Here is a 16,340-nt window from a genome sequence, read left to right as displayed (position 1 = left end):
AAAGGTTTTGCCAAAACTGATAGATACATAAATGTGATTTTGTAGGGATGCAAATATTCGACTTTAATTGAAACAAAAGTCATGTACTTACCATAACAATAGATCTGTGTTGCCTATGCTGGTCTGGTTCAACCTGTGGGTTATCAGATCCGACTCATATCCAGCACCGGCCAAATCCTTCAGACTTCCAACTCGCCAGGCTCCACATCCTTTACCCATAATCTCCCACTCCTCAACCGACCCCTCAAGTCAAGTTTGCCTCATCTAAGCCAATTTCTAAGCTATAAAAACTCTCCCCCCAAAAAAAGGGGAGGACCCAGGACTCCAAGAATAGGGAAAGGATGACCTCCATTGCCTGGTCATCTCAGATAAGGAAATTTACCATAACAAGCCAAAGCAAGGGCAGGAAGGGGGGAGGTTGATCCAGACCAAGAAAGACATTATTATTTATGTATATATGTGTATATATATATATATATATATATATATATATATATATATATATACACACACATATATACACACACACACACACACACACACACACAGGTATATATATATATATATATATATATATATATATATATTATATATATATATATATATATATATATATATATAGTTACATATACAGTTATATTAAGGACATAACTTTTGTATGCAATCTTGTCTTTTCCATCTGGCTTCAATCTGTGGGACAGAGTCCCAGCCATGCAGAAATCCTTGGAAGGAACTAGAGAAGGACATTCTGTGACATGGTGGAGCCAACAGAAGTCCTGTATCTTGACTGAATATCCAACTTGTAATGGGAAACAAAGGTGTGATAGCCCATCCAAGTAGCCACTGCACACACTTCAGCCAGGGATACTCTGGAAATGAATGCCACAGAAGCAGACATAACTCTGGTAGAATAACCCTTAGGTTTGCTTGGCAGGTCTTGGCTCTCAAGGCATATGCGAACAAAATGCAGTCTGAGCTGCTTGGATAACTTCACTTTGGACACAGGTCTGCCCAGCTTAGATTTTGAAAAAAGAAACAAATAACTGACTGGATTTTCTAAATGCTTTGGTACAGTCCAAATAAAATCTCAATTGGGTATGCGCCTCCAAACAATGCAGAAATTATTTAACCATTGTTGGAGAAATTGGGAAGAAACACAGACAGATGAAAGGAACTTTTGAGATTATTCTCCGAAGCCACTGCTGCAACTTTCTAAAAAGGAGACATTTGCCACTTTCGGACTTATTGGAAATGTTTGCTGAGGAGTTGCAAAACACATGCATATGACGGGACAGCATCTTCCCTTCTTGCTCATTCCTAACTAGAATATCCTTAACTTTTGACCCAAACAAGGAAGAGCCATCAAACGGGGCATTAATAAAGGACGCCCTAACACAATCCACAAAGTTACATAATTGCATCCAAGCGTGGTGAGGCATGGCGATGCCACACCTAGCCACTCCACTGGCTGCATTAGAAATAAGTCTCATGGAAATGTTGGCTATCGATGGTAATGTAGACAAGTGAGTCTTCAGTGTCTTTTGACTCTTCTGAGACTGCTGCATCTTATTATGTTGGCACCTATTCAAGTGCAATAAATTGCATGCCCTCAACATGAATGTGGCTCAAACATAGGAGTGCTAAATGGTCCAAAGCCTGAGATTCTCTATTTGAGGGATGGACTGATGAGCCCTCCTCGGAGATCTCCTGTTTGGTGGCTGATGCCACAATCGCATCTATGTCCTGACCCTTATTACAATGTGGTCAGTCCTTGGGAGGAGCAAGAATTTTATCAGGTTTCTTCGAAATGGGCTCCACCATGTTAGGTCCCTTCTATGCCCTCTGAGATACTGGGTCTACAAGTCCATCCAGAGGGGGAAACCACCCAAGGCATTGATGACCCCACACAGAAAGCCTCATAAAGCACCAACTTCTCTGGAGAAGGAGCTTCAGTGGCCCAGGCTCTAAGTTGGTGAAGTAGCTCCAAAATAACACCAAAGGAAGTGTCATCCCACAGAGACTTAGGGGACCTTTCTCCTTCCTCTGGGTCAATATCTTCCATGAGAGATATGTTTGGGGAGTCAAGGTGTTTCCTCTTATATTGCCTCTTCCCTGAAACCTCCCTCTCCAGCAAAGCTGGAAGAGATAGGGATGGGATAAGAAGCTCCTCTATGAGAGCAGGTTAGATATCAACCAGCGTAGGTTGAACAGGAGCAGGCTGATGGCTGGTCATAGGCCCCAAAGAAAAAGGGGATGGAATAACAGTTGGAGAAATCCTCTACAGAGGGAAGAAGACAGAAGCAGACTCTGACCTCCCAGAACCATGGGTCCCAGTACGAGGAAATACTAGAAAGGGACCTGAATCCAGGGGAGCTACACCTTGCCCTGATGTTGCGAGAGGAGTCAAACTGTCACAAGCTGAAGCTCCTAGTGAGAGTGATGAATCAAAATCAGGGACCATCAATTTTGACCCAGAAACCCCAGAATTGACACCAAGGCCCCAAGGTCCAGACAACACCAAAGTAATCGATGAGACCAAATAGAGAGTTGGAACCAAAGACGGCCAAACTGTCAGATCTGACACAGAGGATAAGAAGGCAGCCAGACCCAATGACCTCGGAGCCAAAGTGACCAAGGGAGAAAGCCACACAGATAGAGCTGAAGGTCCCAAAACCAGACCTGGACCCAAAGGGATAAGGCCTAATCGCACTCGAGTCTGCAAAAAAGACCTCATCAGCTGCTCCAAGTGTTAAGCTTTGGCAAGTTATTAAAGATTGAAGTCAAAAACTAATGACAGACATTTGAGTTTCACACTTCATACTCTTCAGAAAAATCTTGCTAACACAAAACCTGTTATTTCATCAACTTTCTAAGTTTGTAAGAGCAGTATTTAAAAATTGTCTCTATTGTGGGGCCTTTGTTCACCCATTATTTAAGGCTCTGTCTAGATTTCTTGCTCTGAGAGGTTGAGATGTATGCTGCCCACCAACCTCGATGACTGGATGGAAAAAAGCCACTGACAGAGGCTTGGAGAGTCACTTCAATGACAACAAGCCTGTCTGCCAGATCCAAGGTGGGGAAACATGAAACAGGGGCGGGGAAGATGAAGACTGTTGACAACTCTGGCAGGTGGATAGGAAAGCTGTCTTACTCAAAGAAACCCTTTAACCTGAAAAGGGCTAGGAAGACTCAGAGCCGGTGACAGAGCCTTGCTGGTGGTTGGCACTGAGGGCGATTGGCAATGAGGAGTCAAAGCCAACACTAGTGTCAAGGCAGCTGGGGCACCAGAAAATCATGGGACCTTCAGGTCTGGCTAGCCAGAAGAAGATTGACCTGGGACAGAAATGGAGGAGGGCCCTTCCCCTCCACTTGGATGTCTTGGGATTCCTAAGTCCAATGCTTGCCAGAACTATTTTCAGGGCTAAGAAAGAAGAAGCAGAAAAAAGGCTGGCAGGAAGAAGGCCCTTAAGGACCAAGTTGTCCCAGTGTTCAAGGATTGCCCTGGACCGAAATCCCTCACAGTGTATGAAGAATCCAGATGGCCATCTCCCAAACAATACACACATTTATTGTGTGTGTCCTGTGAAGGTAATTTATGCCACCAGGCAATGCTTTTTTTAAACCCTGTATCCATATTTATCTATCTTAACTAACTAGCACAACAAGCAGAAAAAGCAACAAGCCTATACTAAGCTAAACTAAGACCCCAAAAAAGGATCAGAACCCTACAAACATGAAAAGGCCAGAAGGCCAATACACACACACTAATAATACATCTAACAGACCTACCTAACAAGCTATCTACCTACAGAACACACACTACACTACACCATAAACAGTACTAGGGTACGGGAAAACACAAAGAAGAAGAAAACTCTAGAGCAAAGCTATTCAAAAAAAGATAAGAAGTGTTGCCGGACTGAGCTGCTTACAGGAATGGTGGAAAACTATATCTACAGGGTTGGCTGAGGAGCAGAGATTGTGAGTGAGGGAGGTGGAGCCTAACAAGTTGGAAGTCTTATGGATATGTCCTGTGTTGGATCAGATAGCCCACAGGTTGAAGACAGATGGAAAAGACAACACTGGATTAATAAATACCCTGGTGGAAGGGAGGAATATATTTGACCTTAACAGAACAATAATGATTCACACAGAAGCTGAATGTAAGAAGACACTACTATTGGTGGGTCTTGATGTAGGGAAAGTATTCAGTAGAGTCAGCTGGGATTTTATCATAAGAGAAATGGTATCATTTATGTTCCCTAACAGAAAAATGGGGCTAATCAGGAAGATATAGGGGGGTGCAGAGGAAAGAAATACGGTGGGAGGGGGCCTTTGACAAGTGGTGCTTGAAGAGAAAAGCCAGACAGAGGTGTCTTCTTTCCCCTTTGCTATTTGCCTTATACTTAGAATGACTGGCAAAGAAAATAAGAGACTCACAATTTGAATGATAAAACTGGTATGGTAATTAGAAAAAAAGTCACAGACTCTAATACTTTGTAAATGATAAACCCAGAAAAAGAGATTTCCAGTGTTGTAAAATGCTGAATAAATGAAGATAAAACAAAGGCTACAGAGGTAAACTATGTACCCACACATGAACTGGTTCAACCCCCATATTTATGGGGACATAATAACATGAAGTATTTTGGTGTATGGATTAAAAAAAGACTTTATTATGGCAGCTAAGGAGATGTGGGATGAACAAAAGATTGTTTGTTTTTGTCTTTCGGCTTTTCCTGGTTAGGGGTCACCACAGGGGAACTCCGGTCCGCTAATGATTGGTAGTTGATTTTTACGTGCCGAGTTACCAGCCCTGATGCACAACGTTCAACGAAGGTACGTCCATTCACGCATGTCTCCATGCAGAAGACGGTCTAGCTGAGAATCGAACCGGACAGCGTCTTACTGTGAGGCGACAACGATACCGCAGCACAAAAAATTAAGAAGCTGGAAGCTGTTGAATATGGATATGGACAGTAAGGTACAAGCAGTGAAAATGTTTTAGATACTTTACTATTATATAGAGTTCAGGCATATTTTATCAACCAGAAGAGAAGGTGTGGACCATAAATAAGGCATTATGGAATTTACTTGGGAGAGAAATAGGACAAGAGTTACGTGGTATTACGTTGCTTTCCAGCAGAACAAGAAGGTTTACAATTAGCAGATTTGAATGCATACTTCAGAGCTCTGCAGTTAGGACTGATGCACATTATACAAGCAGAAGGCTACAAATTAAATTGGGAAGGAATGATGCTGAAAAGGGTGGTGTTCACAAACTAAGGAGAGAGTACGATTTTGGATGCAGGCCCTTAAGAACAACCATACACAATATTATATTTAAAAAGTGACAAGAAGTATTTTAATAACTAAGCCAACACAGGAATGAAGAATGGAAACTTTACCAATAGGGAAGACTGCAAGTAGGCCCATAGAAAATGGGTTAATGAAGGATGGAATTTATTGGAGAAAACAGGCAAAGGAGCCAAGGTATTTGTGAGCAAATAAGTAGAGAGGAAAAGCAGAGTGGGATGAAACCAAGCAGAAGTTTGGACTGCAGGTTAGACACTACCTTCCTTACCAAGGATTGATCGAGTATATGCAAAGAGTAAGGCTAAGTGAAAAACTATGGTTGAGATTTTACTTGAGACTAGAACAGAAAGTGCTGTTAAAAATGAATAATTAGCAGGGCATATATAAATATAAGGCATGGTAAATATAAGAATTAATCAAAAGAGGTTAGAAACGACTGAGAAGAGAGAGAATGAAAATACAACCTTCAAAAGAACAGTGGGAGGACATTTGTGTGGCTACCAGTACGCAAAGTCCAGAAGATTTGTGATTCTTGCTTGGAAGTGTTTGCACAGATATTTGTATACACCAAGTAGACTTGTAAAGTTCGAGTGAATGATAATTGTTGAAAAAGAAAAAAACATATGTGCATATTGAAAGAAAATGAAAAATGTTTACAGTGGAGTGTTTTAACACCTTTATTAAATCACTTAAGGGTGGGAGGCCATGGTGGTGCAGCGGTTAGCGTTGCCACCTCACAGCAAGAGGTTCTCCCATTGATTCTTGGCTGGGGTGCCTTCTGTGTGGAGTCTGCATGTCCTCCCTGTGGTCACGTGGATTTTCTCCGGGTGCTCCGGTTTCCTCCCACATCCCAAACACATGCAGTAGGTGGATTGGACACTCTAAATTGGCTCTAGGTGTGAGTGTGTGCGTGTGTGTGCTTTCTGTGGAAGGTTGGGTGCCGGGATGGCAACTCGACACTGTAAAACTCCACTGTCAATCATGAGCGGAGAGATGATCCGCTGTGGTGACCCCTAACCGGGAAAAAGCCGAAAGAAGAAGATTAAATCACTTAAGACAGAGGCAAGGATACATTAATAGAAAAGGAAACAAACCATATTAACTTTTTAAATTTATATACATCACACATCACATATATGTTTTCTTTCTTTATATCAACTGTCATTCAATCCAATATTATATAAATTGCTCAGTTCCTGCCTTCCATTAAACCTCATACTCTGCATGTATTGTTCCCACAAATTCTATTTATTTCTATGTAATTTGCTCCTATCTATGCAATAACTTCCAAGCAAATCAAAAAAACAAATCTTCTGGACATACTTAGGAGCCATACTGGCACGTATCAGATATAACACAAACTCATAAGGTCGAACCCATAACACTGAAAACTCATTTTACTGAAGAGTGTAGAACTGTATAGAATGTATGCGATGGTGTCACTTCTTATTGCTGGAGTTATTAGGGAAGTGAAGTTTCCAATGCTAAGAGTCCACTGTCTAACTGCAACAAGGCTAGAACATGGAAGGACTTCAAATACAACAGGTACTGTGGTTAGTGCAAAGAAATGTGTACTACATGAGTGACAATGCCATCAGGTTTACACTGGTATCAGTGGTTCTCCAATGCCACATGCTCACTACCTGCTGGGTTCTTAGCTAACATTTTCTTTCACCATTGTGTCAGGTTTGTCAAACAGACCTTTAAGGTTGTGTGTGCAACTGGACATGTTGCAATGGTCAGACATGGAGACTTGGTGATTTTCGTCCAAGTGAAAGAGACACTGTAAATGATAGTATTTTAGGGGACTTGACACCCATATGAATAATTTTTTGTGTATTTCTTTTCTGTAGATGTCATGAGTCACCAAAAATCCCATCAAAAACAGACTAACAGGAAATCATACAATCAAAAACAATAGCTTTAATGATCAACAATAAAACAAAAAATGGCCCAGGCTGGGGAGTACTTATCAGTCTTCAAAACAACCTGGAAGAGACCGATGAACTTTTATAAGGCAAGCAACTGAAAGCTTATTGCGGTGGGGGGGACTAAAGATGGAATGGAATACTCTCCCTTTTATAGCCAAATGTTATGCTGATGTTTCCAGCAAGGTAAGGGGACCAGTTCCATTCTGGTGGCAACCAAAAACTCTAGAAATTTGGCAAGAAGGGTGGATATCCACATGCAGTTCATTTACATGTATAAAAAATTATACTGCTGCAGTAATCCTCATAATGGAAATGTATCATGCTGTTGGGAGTAGTGATAGGCCCAGGAACCAAAAGCAGTGAGGAGGAGGAGGAGATACTGGGATTGACACCAGATCCAGGTGCATGGTGAGTGCCAGGTGTGCAGGCCATATTTTAGGGATCCTGAAGGTCTTTTTACTGATCCTTAGCATTTTCCTTTTTATCCATGTACTGTGTATGCCTCTCCTTTATTCTACTTTTTATCCTTACGCTCTCTCACTTTTTACACCCAAAGGATGCCTAGGTCCAGGATGAGAACAGGCCAGACCAAGCAAACTTCCTTTTATTTTTTGCCTAAAAATGCCCAGAGAATACCATTCATGGCAGTTACATGCAGCTTTGCAGGACCTCTTACAGTTAGCAAGAGTAAACGAGATGATCAAGCTGAAACAGAAAGCATGGTCCTCCATGACTGATCTTGGAGGTACCAAGACAGTCTTGAAGCACTACTCTTTTTCTCAGTTTATAGCTCTTTTGTGGTAATATTCCATATCAGGGACTCCATCCTCCCTGATCTCCTGTATCTCCATAACTCAACCAGATCCATTAATACCAGTGCTAGAGACTTAACTGTCCACTCAGCACTTAAATAAAATGAGCTGGATAGGCAAATGTATTACCAGGCACTCACCCCACCTCTCAAACAAACTTCTCCTGCAAGTTAAACAAAATGAAACCCTAGCATCTTTTAAATTAAACCTGGATGTTTACCCACAGTTTTTATTTTTTGTCTGGGACTGGCCTGCTTTGCCCTTCTTAAGGGGTGCACAGCATGAAGGTGGGTATTGACAACGTGTAAACGGTCTTGTGACTCAGTTGCCTTGCATTTCCTACGATCCTATAATCATGCTACAGGATGGAGTGATGCTATACCAAAGTACAGCACAGGTACAGAACAAACAGCATACAGATATAATGGGTTACGCCAGCTACAGGATTTAAGAGGGTTACAGCAGGTACTCGATGCACTGGTAAAGAAATACTACACAGTACAGAACAGGAATAGGTTTCACAAACCATTCTGCTAAAAGCAATTTTTAATGAAAATAAAGACATACATACAGGGGAGGGAGAAGAGAAATTAACATAGCCAGACAGGTTCATAGGTTGTTATTAGGCATGCAGTCCTTGCGACTATCAAGGAGCCTATCCTGAATTACCAATTGCCATAAAGCACTGTCTGGTTAACTGACTTGCTCAAGGTCACAAAGTAAGCAAAAGAAGGCTGAAGAAATCAAATCGTATACAACAGAAAATAGCCTGTTAATAGCTCATGGCCTCAATCCCCTGTACGAACTTTTAGATTCCTGATCAGCTGGTGTAAAAAAGCAGGTAGCAGTTATGCCACAAGTATACAAAGGTAACAAAATCAAATGTAAAATACCACATGCAACATCAACAGCTTTAGTACTTGTGTGCCCTTTTCCTTCTCTCTGAAATATAAGCATTGTAGTTTCGGGGGGGGCATTTCAAAGAAGGAGACTAACGGAGTTAAACTAATAGGGATTTATAGGGGTAAAAACCCATTTTTGGCCAGAATAAAACAAACAAGCACCATTATTGTTTGTTTACATTTTATTAATCATATATAAATGATAAAATATTTTCGTATAAATCAAGTAAACTACTTTAATATCATAGTTTATAAAAGTAAAAATATGTATGTCCCTTCTGATGTAACATGAAAAACAGAACTTAAGTACTTCATATAACAAAGATTTTCTTTAGTATACACATATAAAGAAAAAAATAAACAGAAACATAACTGTTTTACAACAAATTCTTATTTACAAAGACTGTGCCACCAAGGTTCTGACACCAATGTTCTGCATTCCACACAGCCCGACTCCCATTATTTAGTTCATGACCTCAGAACTCTTAATGTATTGTACCTCATTATCTGAAAACAGGAAATGCACTCCAAATGATACATTAGTAAACAGTATTACAAAAACTATTTCACAAATGGTAACTCAGATGGAATACAAGTGTAGGGTATTGGGTAAGTCAAGACAATGGAATGCCGTAAATTTACTCCTTTCTTGTACTATGGTGTAGGCCAAACACAGCTGAACTGGTCACAATGCAACTAAGAGAGGAGTTTCAAATGCCACATGGGAAGTAACATGCTTCAGCATAACACAGGCCAAGGCTAAGAGTCGCACATAACGAAACTGTGTCATGCCCAGGTTCAGTAGACCACGGCCTGCAGTATCAGAGTTCAAGGAAAAGCCCTGCAGTGATCAATTTGAAAAAGTGTTAAAGTGAAAAGTTTTAAAGATAGACTTACTACTCCTGCAACAACTTGGAAGCCTGTGCAAATTTGCTGCAAAGACACTAACGACCTAGACATTTGTGTTCTTATTAACAGACAAAGGCTTCCTGGCCTGAGCTGTAAAAACTTGTCGATTTATTAAGTGCATGACGTAATTCCTGCTTCTGTGCCACAGGCCTAGTGAGTGAAGGATGGGATATTGACTGTTAAGCATTGAGAAACGTTTCCTTTTCTCAAAATGGAGATTCTTCTACATAAAAGTGATTTTACAGGGATACTACTGCATCCTTAACCATGCAGTGCTACTGATGGAATAAAAGTTCATGTGCTTGTCACAGAAAAGTAGAACACACTAACTCATTATAACAATATACATACAAATAAACAACTAGTGATTTTCAGGCAGTGATACTTAGAAACATGAAATGAAACTTTAAAAATACAACAGGAAAGTTTTAGCAAGGAAGCATAATTTCTTCTGTATTTTATTCTGTACTTCTTACTCTGTTATAGCTACTCACTGCATATGAACCATGTGTATATAGTAATATCACCTGCACTGCCAAACAGCTGATGGTTAGTTTGAACCCTTTTACTTTCATTAACAAGGTATATTATTTTTCTTATCTTCACTTTCCTTTCCATTCATTGTACATCCCATAGTAAGGCCCAACTCAAAATGTGCAATCGGACTGAGACCTAGAATTTGGGGTAGAATTCAGCAGCCTTGCTTCAGCTTTAAGGTATGTGATACTGCCCATCTGTATTTTCAAGCCCTTCCCACCCAACATGAGCAAACTTGAGATGTCACAAAGCAGACAGCTAGACTGGACTTCATAAGGAAATGAAAGGTAACTGTGTCCTCCTATTCATCAGTACAGTACATCACTGCTGGACTTTTCCTGTGGTCTTCTGGTGCACTGAAATTAATACAGTATAATACAACACAGTGCTAGAAAAATGGCAACTGTGTTACACACAGAGGTATTTCAAATGTAGTTAACCTTTAAATGAACTCCTTTGCTCATCAAGTTTTAATTGTTCACTCAGACTTGACTGCTTACAAATTTGATCAGTAATCTCTTTAGCAAATACTGCCTTTTCCAGAGTTACACAAAACTTGACATACTGTCCCCTCTGCACCCATATCCCATAAGCTTCATCTTCTAGATCTGTGCAGGACTTCACCAATTCCACTGCTCCTGCTACTAACAGAGACAATACTATAAAACAAAAATTAAACTGCAGACTGCTAACAGCAAGCAACACATGAAGCTAAATAGTAAGTTAGCAAATATTAAAAACTTGAGAAATTTAAATTCTAAGGTACACGAAGGACACAAGGAAGAAAAATGCACTTAGCAATTCACATTCATTTCTTATTAAGCTCTGATTGAAAAGTCTCTTCAGATTGTCTGGCAGCTTTTTCTCTGGAATCGCAATTGACCATTTTCAGCCCTTGGACACTGCTGGCCTTTCTTTCACTCTGCAAAAAAATGCGGTTCTGCCTTAAATTTTTTTTCCACATGCATTGACTTATATTCACTAATCTGAATTATAACATGGAATGTAGTATTTGCAGCAAAGCTGCAGGTCTGTCTCCTTAGGCCAAATGCATAGTCTGAAGGCACATCAAATGAAAGGCAGAAATGAAATTATCAAACTTGTCCAAAGCCCCCACTTGCTCTAAATTTTCCATCTTTAGCAGGCTTTCAGTAAATTCACACGATACACAATGGTGATAACGACAACTTCAAGTGTACAGTTACAAGTTACCTTCTTGCTGATCTCAGACAGTACTGGCATAGTTCATTCTGCATTGTTGCAACACCTCTTATGAGTATTATACAGTTATAGTATAACTCGGACAAGGAAATGTTTACTTCTGAATATTTTATGACTAATACAGCACACAATTTAATAATATCTGTAATTTGGTTCTCCTCCATTGACTACATTTCCTAAGCTACTACTTCTCCAACAACTAAAGGAAAACTCAAATGGAAAATGCTTTCCCGCTTTCTATTGCTCCCATTCTGAAGGAAATAAAAAGCAGATAATGTCAACACAAGGATTGCACAACGTATATCTGATTTGCTAAAGTAAATATGATATATATTTTTTTAAATGGTCTGTGTCGGTTGCTTGATGCAGCATCATGCCAGACTAAAGTTTAAACCATATAACTGTTAAAAAGAGCAAAACAGCTTCACTTTCTAAAGAGGAAAAGACATCAGCAATAGTTATAAATCATCACTGTAATCGACTCATATCTGATAACTGAGGGGGGGAAAAAGCTTCTTTTATAATTTTTAAACTACAGTAAAGTAAACTAACAGGTTGATATGACTTACTTCCAAGCTTTTGGCTACTACTGCAGAAAGGCTATAATTGTTTTATGCACTTGCCAACTTTATACTTCAGCAAAAGAGTGCAAAAAAGCACAGCGGGTGTGGGGGATTAAAGAATACACTCATTCCATTGTCTTCTACAGTAACCCATGAACAGACATAGGTTACCATTTGATTTGAGATCAGTCTAGAGAGTAACTGCTCTGTAATGTCCCTTGAAAAGAACAGACAGATTTCAAAACTGCACTATAAACAGGCCTGGAAGCTAGTCAAATCAATCCACAAAATCACTAAACATGCTTGGACAACAAGAAAAAAATATGTATTTATACATTTTCACACACAATAGAAATTGAGCGAAACCCTGCAGGTAAGCTGCAGTTCTCTGGGCTAATGGCACTCATTTTACTGATGAGTTTTCAAATGGATTACTATTACAACCACGGAACATAGGAGACCACTGTAAAATGTTCCCACGCAGTCCAAAGACCACTGTTTGTATAAAGCAAACAGCATAGCTTATAGAAAGTATTCAGGCTAAAAATACAGTATGGAAAATATACTTTATCATAATAAGAAATATTTTATGAGGCAAGAAAAAATGTTAAACTAAGTGGAACATACCTTAATTAAACAATACACCAATAAGGTAAATACATGAGGAAAAACATCAACACAGTTCGCTACCTATCTAGACAGGACACACAAAAATCTTCAACGTGTTTCTTAAGGCAGCTTAAAATATATAAACAAGAGTGATCACAATCCCAGTGAACCTTCTGGGATTTTAACACTGTGTTTCAATCTTTTTTCTCATATTTCTTTAAAAACCCTCTCTAGCAAGAGAAATGTCAACTTAAGGCACACTAGAAATTACAGGTAAAAATGGCATGGTCTTTCTTGTTCTCCAACTTTTATGAGGAAGATATGAAGATGCTCAAAAATGAAGACAACTGGAAAAGCCCTTTGGGCTTTTAAAACTTTTTAAGGCTTCTTCACCCCATCCCAGGCATCTGATGCAGTCTTACAGAGTTAAAAGCACTGTTCAGACAATAACCAGCTGTCAGTTTTAGTGCAAAATGTTTTGTTTCTATGAGTAATGTTCTCCCAGACTTCATTTGTAAAGAATGTAAACAGTGGTGCAAGGACACCTCACAAATTAGAACAAAGGCCTCTGTACACAGGAAAGGACTTCTGAAAATATCAACTATGTAGTCAAGTACCATCAGGGGACAGACATATGCAAAAAGTAGCCTTTAAAGTAAAAAACATTATCCAGTTCTTCTGTATAACCTTGTCAGGATGCCCACAAAAACTCTGTACTTTTTATGTAAATGCCAATGCCATCACCGTTTTAAAATTAATACTGAAACCATACAGCATGCTCATTTTTTAACAGATTGCTCCATACAGAAAGGAAAGCTAAATTTTATGTCTTTACATGTGTGGGATTCACTGTTGAACTGTACAGACAAAGAGATTGTACACAATATCTGGGAAATAAAGTTGAACAAATATATCTAGAGGTGAGACAAGGCAAGACAACTCAGAATTGGAGAATATCCTGAACTTCACAGTCATGGTGAGGATAGTGGTTTAGTTTCCGCCTCTGAAGTTGCAGTAGAAAGTTTTAACAAATATTCTTCAAAACAACAACTTTGCTAAAGCTGTGTCTACAGAGTTCAGTGATCACTGCAAGTAAGACTTTCAGTGCTTCATGAACAGCAGGGAAAATTGACACAACTCAAAAGAATTGTCATACTTCATTTATGTATTTATGTATTTTCCTCTCTTGCTCCTTCATTTGTTCACTGTCATATGTTTGTTTTTTTTTATTCCTGCTGAGGAAGGCTGTTTTCAGAAAGATGATGCTGTCTTCTAATTCCATCCATGCTTCACGCATATATCTGCATATTGCTTCTCTGTTGCTCTGGAATGTGACTAGGCTTTTGACCATTAGGAGCTGGGCTGGTTGTCACGTCTGACCAGTCAGATGCAGAGTGTGGTGAACAGCTGGACCACTGGTCAGGGGACTCAGGAGAGGGGGTTAGGTAAGGGTGTTCTCCCTGCAAGTGCAGTCCATGATTTGGTGTACCATGACTGGTTGAATTATAACTGTGTTGTGAAGGTGGGGTTGGATATTTGTCTACAGAGCTAGGCAGCCGGTGATACAAAGGAAGAGCAGTAGGGGTTGACTGCCCCTCTATCTGTGGTACCCCTGGAGTGGGAGCTGAGCCATTCAGTGTCCGTCCTATGCTGGACATCTGGTATGTGTTATTCACCATTGCAGATGGGTTCTGGGTGCTCTCTGCTTTCATCTGTGGTTGTCCACCTTGGATATTTTGCTGTGGCTTCAGCAAGTGTTGTGTACTAGCACTCGGCATCATCTGGAAGGTCATAATTGATGGCAGTGGCTCCCTAGACATAGTTACTTGAGATGGTGCCATCATGTTGGGCTGAAGCATGCTGCTCTGTTGGGAAATATTTGGGTGTGAGCTTGACACCTGATGCATTACCCCAAACAAGGGGTTGTAAGTAGGTTCTGTCATTCTAAGCTGGTTCATCCAATCTGTTTGCATGGTGACCAGCCCAGTACGATTCTGCATGTTGTGGTGCTGTAGCATTTGACTGACTGATGGAAGGACAACTGTTGCACCTCGGCTGTGGCCCTGAATTTCACTGAGACTAGAAAGTGACATGGCATGCTGAGGGTTCATGCTTGCTCCAATGTGCTGAGAATTTGGTGGAGACTGATGCAGTGTTCCAGGTGAGGTCATCAGGGATGGAGATGTTGTATCAGAAATATATGTGTGTGGAGACTCCAGAGAGTCAACAGGAGAAAGCGTAACTGAACTTTCTGAGAGATGGCCTTTCCCATTCCCTATGTTTTTTTTCTTTCGGGCTTTGTTATCTTTGGCATCTTTAGCAAGGTTTGGAAAGCTTCCCGGTAGAGTGCTCTTCGCACCAGATCGTCTGGCTTTTTTACCCTGCTGAGTCTGTTTGTTACTGTTAAAAGACTTGCTGTTAGCACACATGGCAGGAACAACAGATGAGCCCATCATCATGTTGTTGTGACCAGGGGGGCTCCTCACCACGTTGTACTCATCTAAAAGACGCACAATGTCATGATGCATGCGGTCTTGTGCAATATCCCGGGGGAGACGGTCCATGTGATCAGTTATATCACGATTAGCAAAGTGATCCAATAGCAATTTGGCTGCTTCATAGCTACCTTCACGTGCTGCAAGAAACAAAGGAGTCTCCTCCTGTGGACAAAAGAAAAAGGTACAGTTAGCATTTCCAAGCATATACAGTCTCACTAAAGAATATCCTTTTAAGAACTTGAAAAGGTCAACAAAATCCTGCAACAAACATAAGTTCAATTAATGCTCAAATCATATCTAAAATACACTGGACTGAATACAGACTCAAGAGAAAGAACATACTGCCAAGCCTCTACATGATAAAGCATAAAAAAACTTCTACAGATGAAACACAACCATGACATTGGTTTGGATACCTTGTAAAGGCAACAGCAACATATCTACAATAAGCAACATGCACTACAAGATACATATTCTGTGTGCAATTTTACCAGCAATGTTTCATTTCTAAATGAAAAATAAAAGGCAGCTGTTGCAAGACAAAAGTGACACTTGGTAGATGGTAAATCCTTTATAAGCAGAAAACTCCAAATCCAGAAAAAATACAGACAATGTTCATCCAAGATAAAGCAGTGCAAGCAAACACAGCAGTATTAAGCGCTTTCGTCTGGTAGATGACTTCCTCAGAATACAAAATACAGCAATTAGCACCTGTTTAAATACATTGCTTACCCAATCATAAATAACTGACATAATTTCTCCCATTAACAAGGCTTCCTTTCTTACTAAAGTTAAACAGGACATGTTTTTTGATAGTAACATATTAGTCACTATTGATGTTTGCGATCTCTTTTCAGTTATTCCACATCAAATTGGCCTTGAATGGTTTTATGACTATTTATGTGCCAATTCAACACTTAATCATAACACCATTCTGACTTTACGAACATGTATGGAAATAATATTAGAGAATAATTTTGTGACCTTTGAAGGGCATCTTTTTAAGCAAAAACAGGGTGTTGCAATGGGTGCATGCTGTGCT

At 40.0% G+C, this 16,340-nt stretch overlaps 1 protein-coding gene across 1 annotated transcript in view; it reads right to left on the bottom strand.

The window, feature by feature from the left end:
- Positions 1–9,128: 9,128 nt before the first annotated feature.
- The window catches only part of LOC122813421 (neurogenic locus notch homolog protein 2-like), a 1,182,542-nt gene continuing 1,175,330 nt past the window's right edge, over positions 9,129–16,340 (bottom strand). Inside the window, exon 34 of the mRNA XM_044085736.1 lies at positions 9,129–15,460. Within this exon, the coding sequence (XP_043941671.1) occupies positions 14,090–15,460 (1,371 nt within the window). The 3' untranslated portion in view covers positions 9,129–14,089. The remainder of the gene's footprint in view (positions 15,461–16,340) is intronic.

Source organism: Protopterus annectens, chromosome 10.part0 (assembly GCF_019279795.1).
Source record: "Protopterus annectens isolate FY-2018-M chromosome 10.part0, PAN1.0, whole genome shotgun sequence".
NCBI classification, from domain to species: domain Eukaryota; kingdom Metazoa; phylum Chordata; order Ceratodontiformes; family Protopteridae; genus Protopterus; species Protopterus annectens.
Note: the sequence above shows the minus strand (reverse complement) of the source record. Positions and strands in the feature narration are given on the sequence as shown.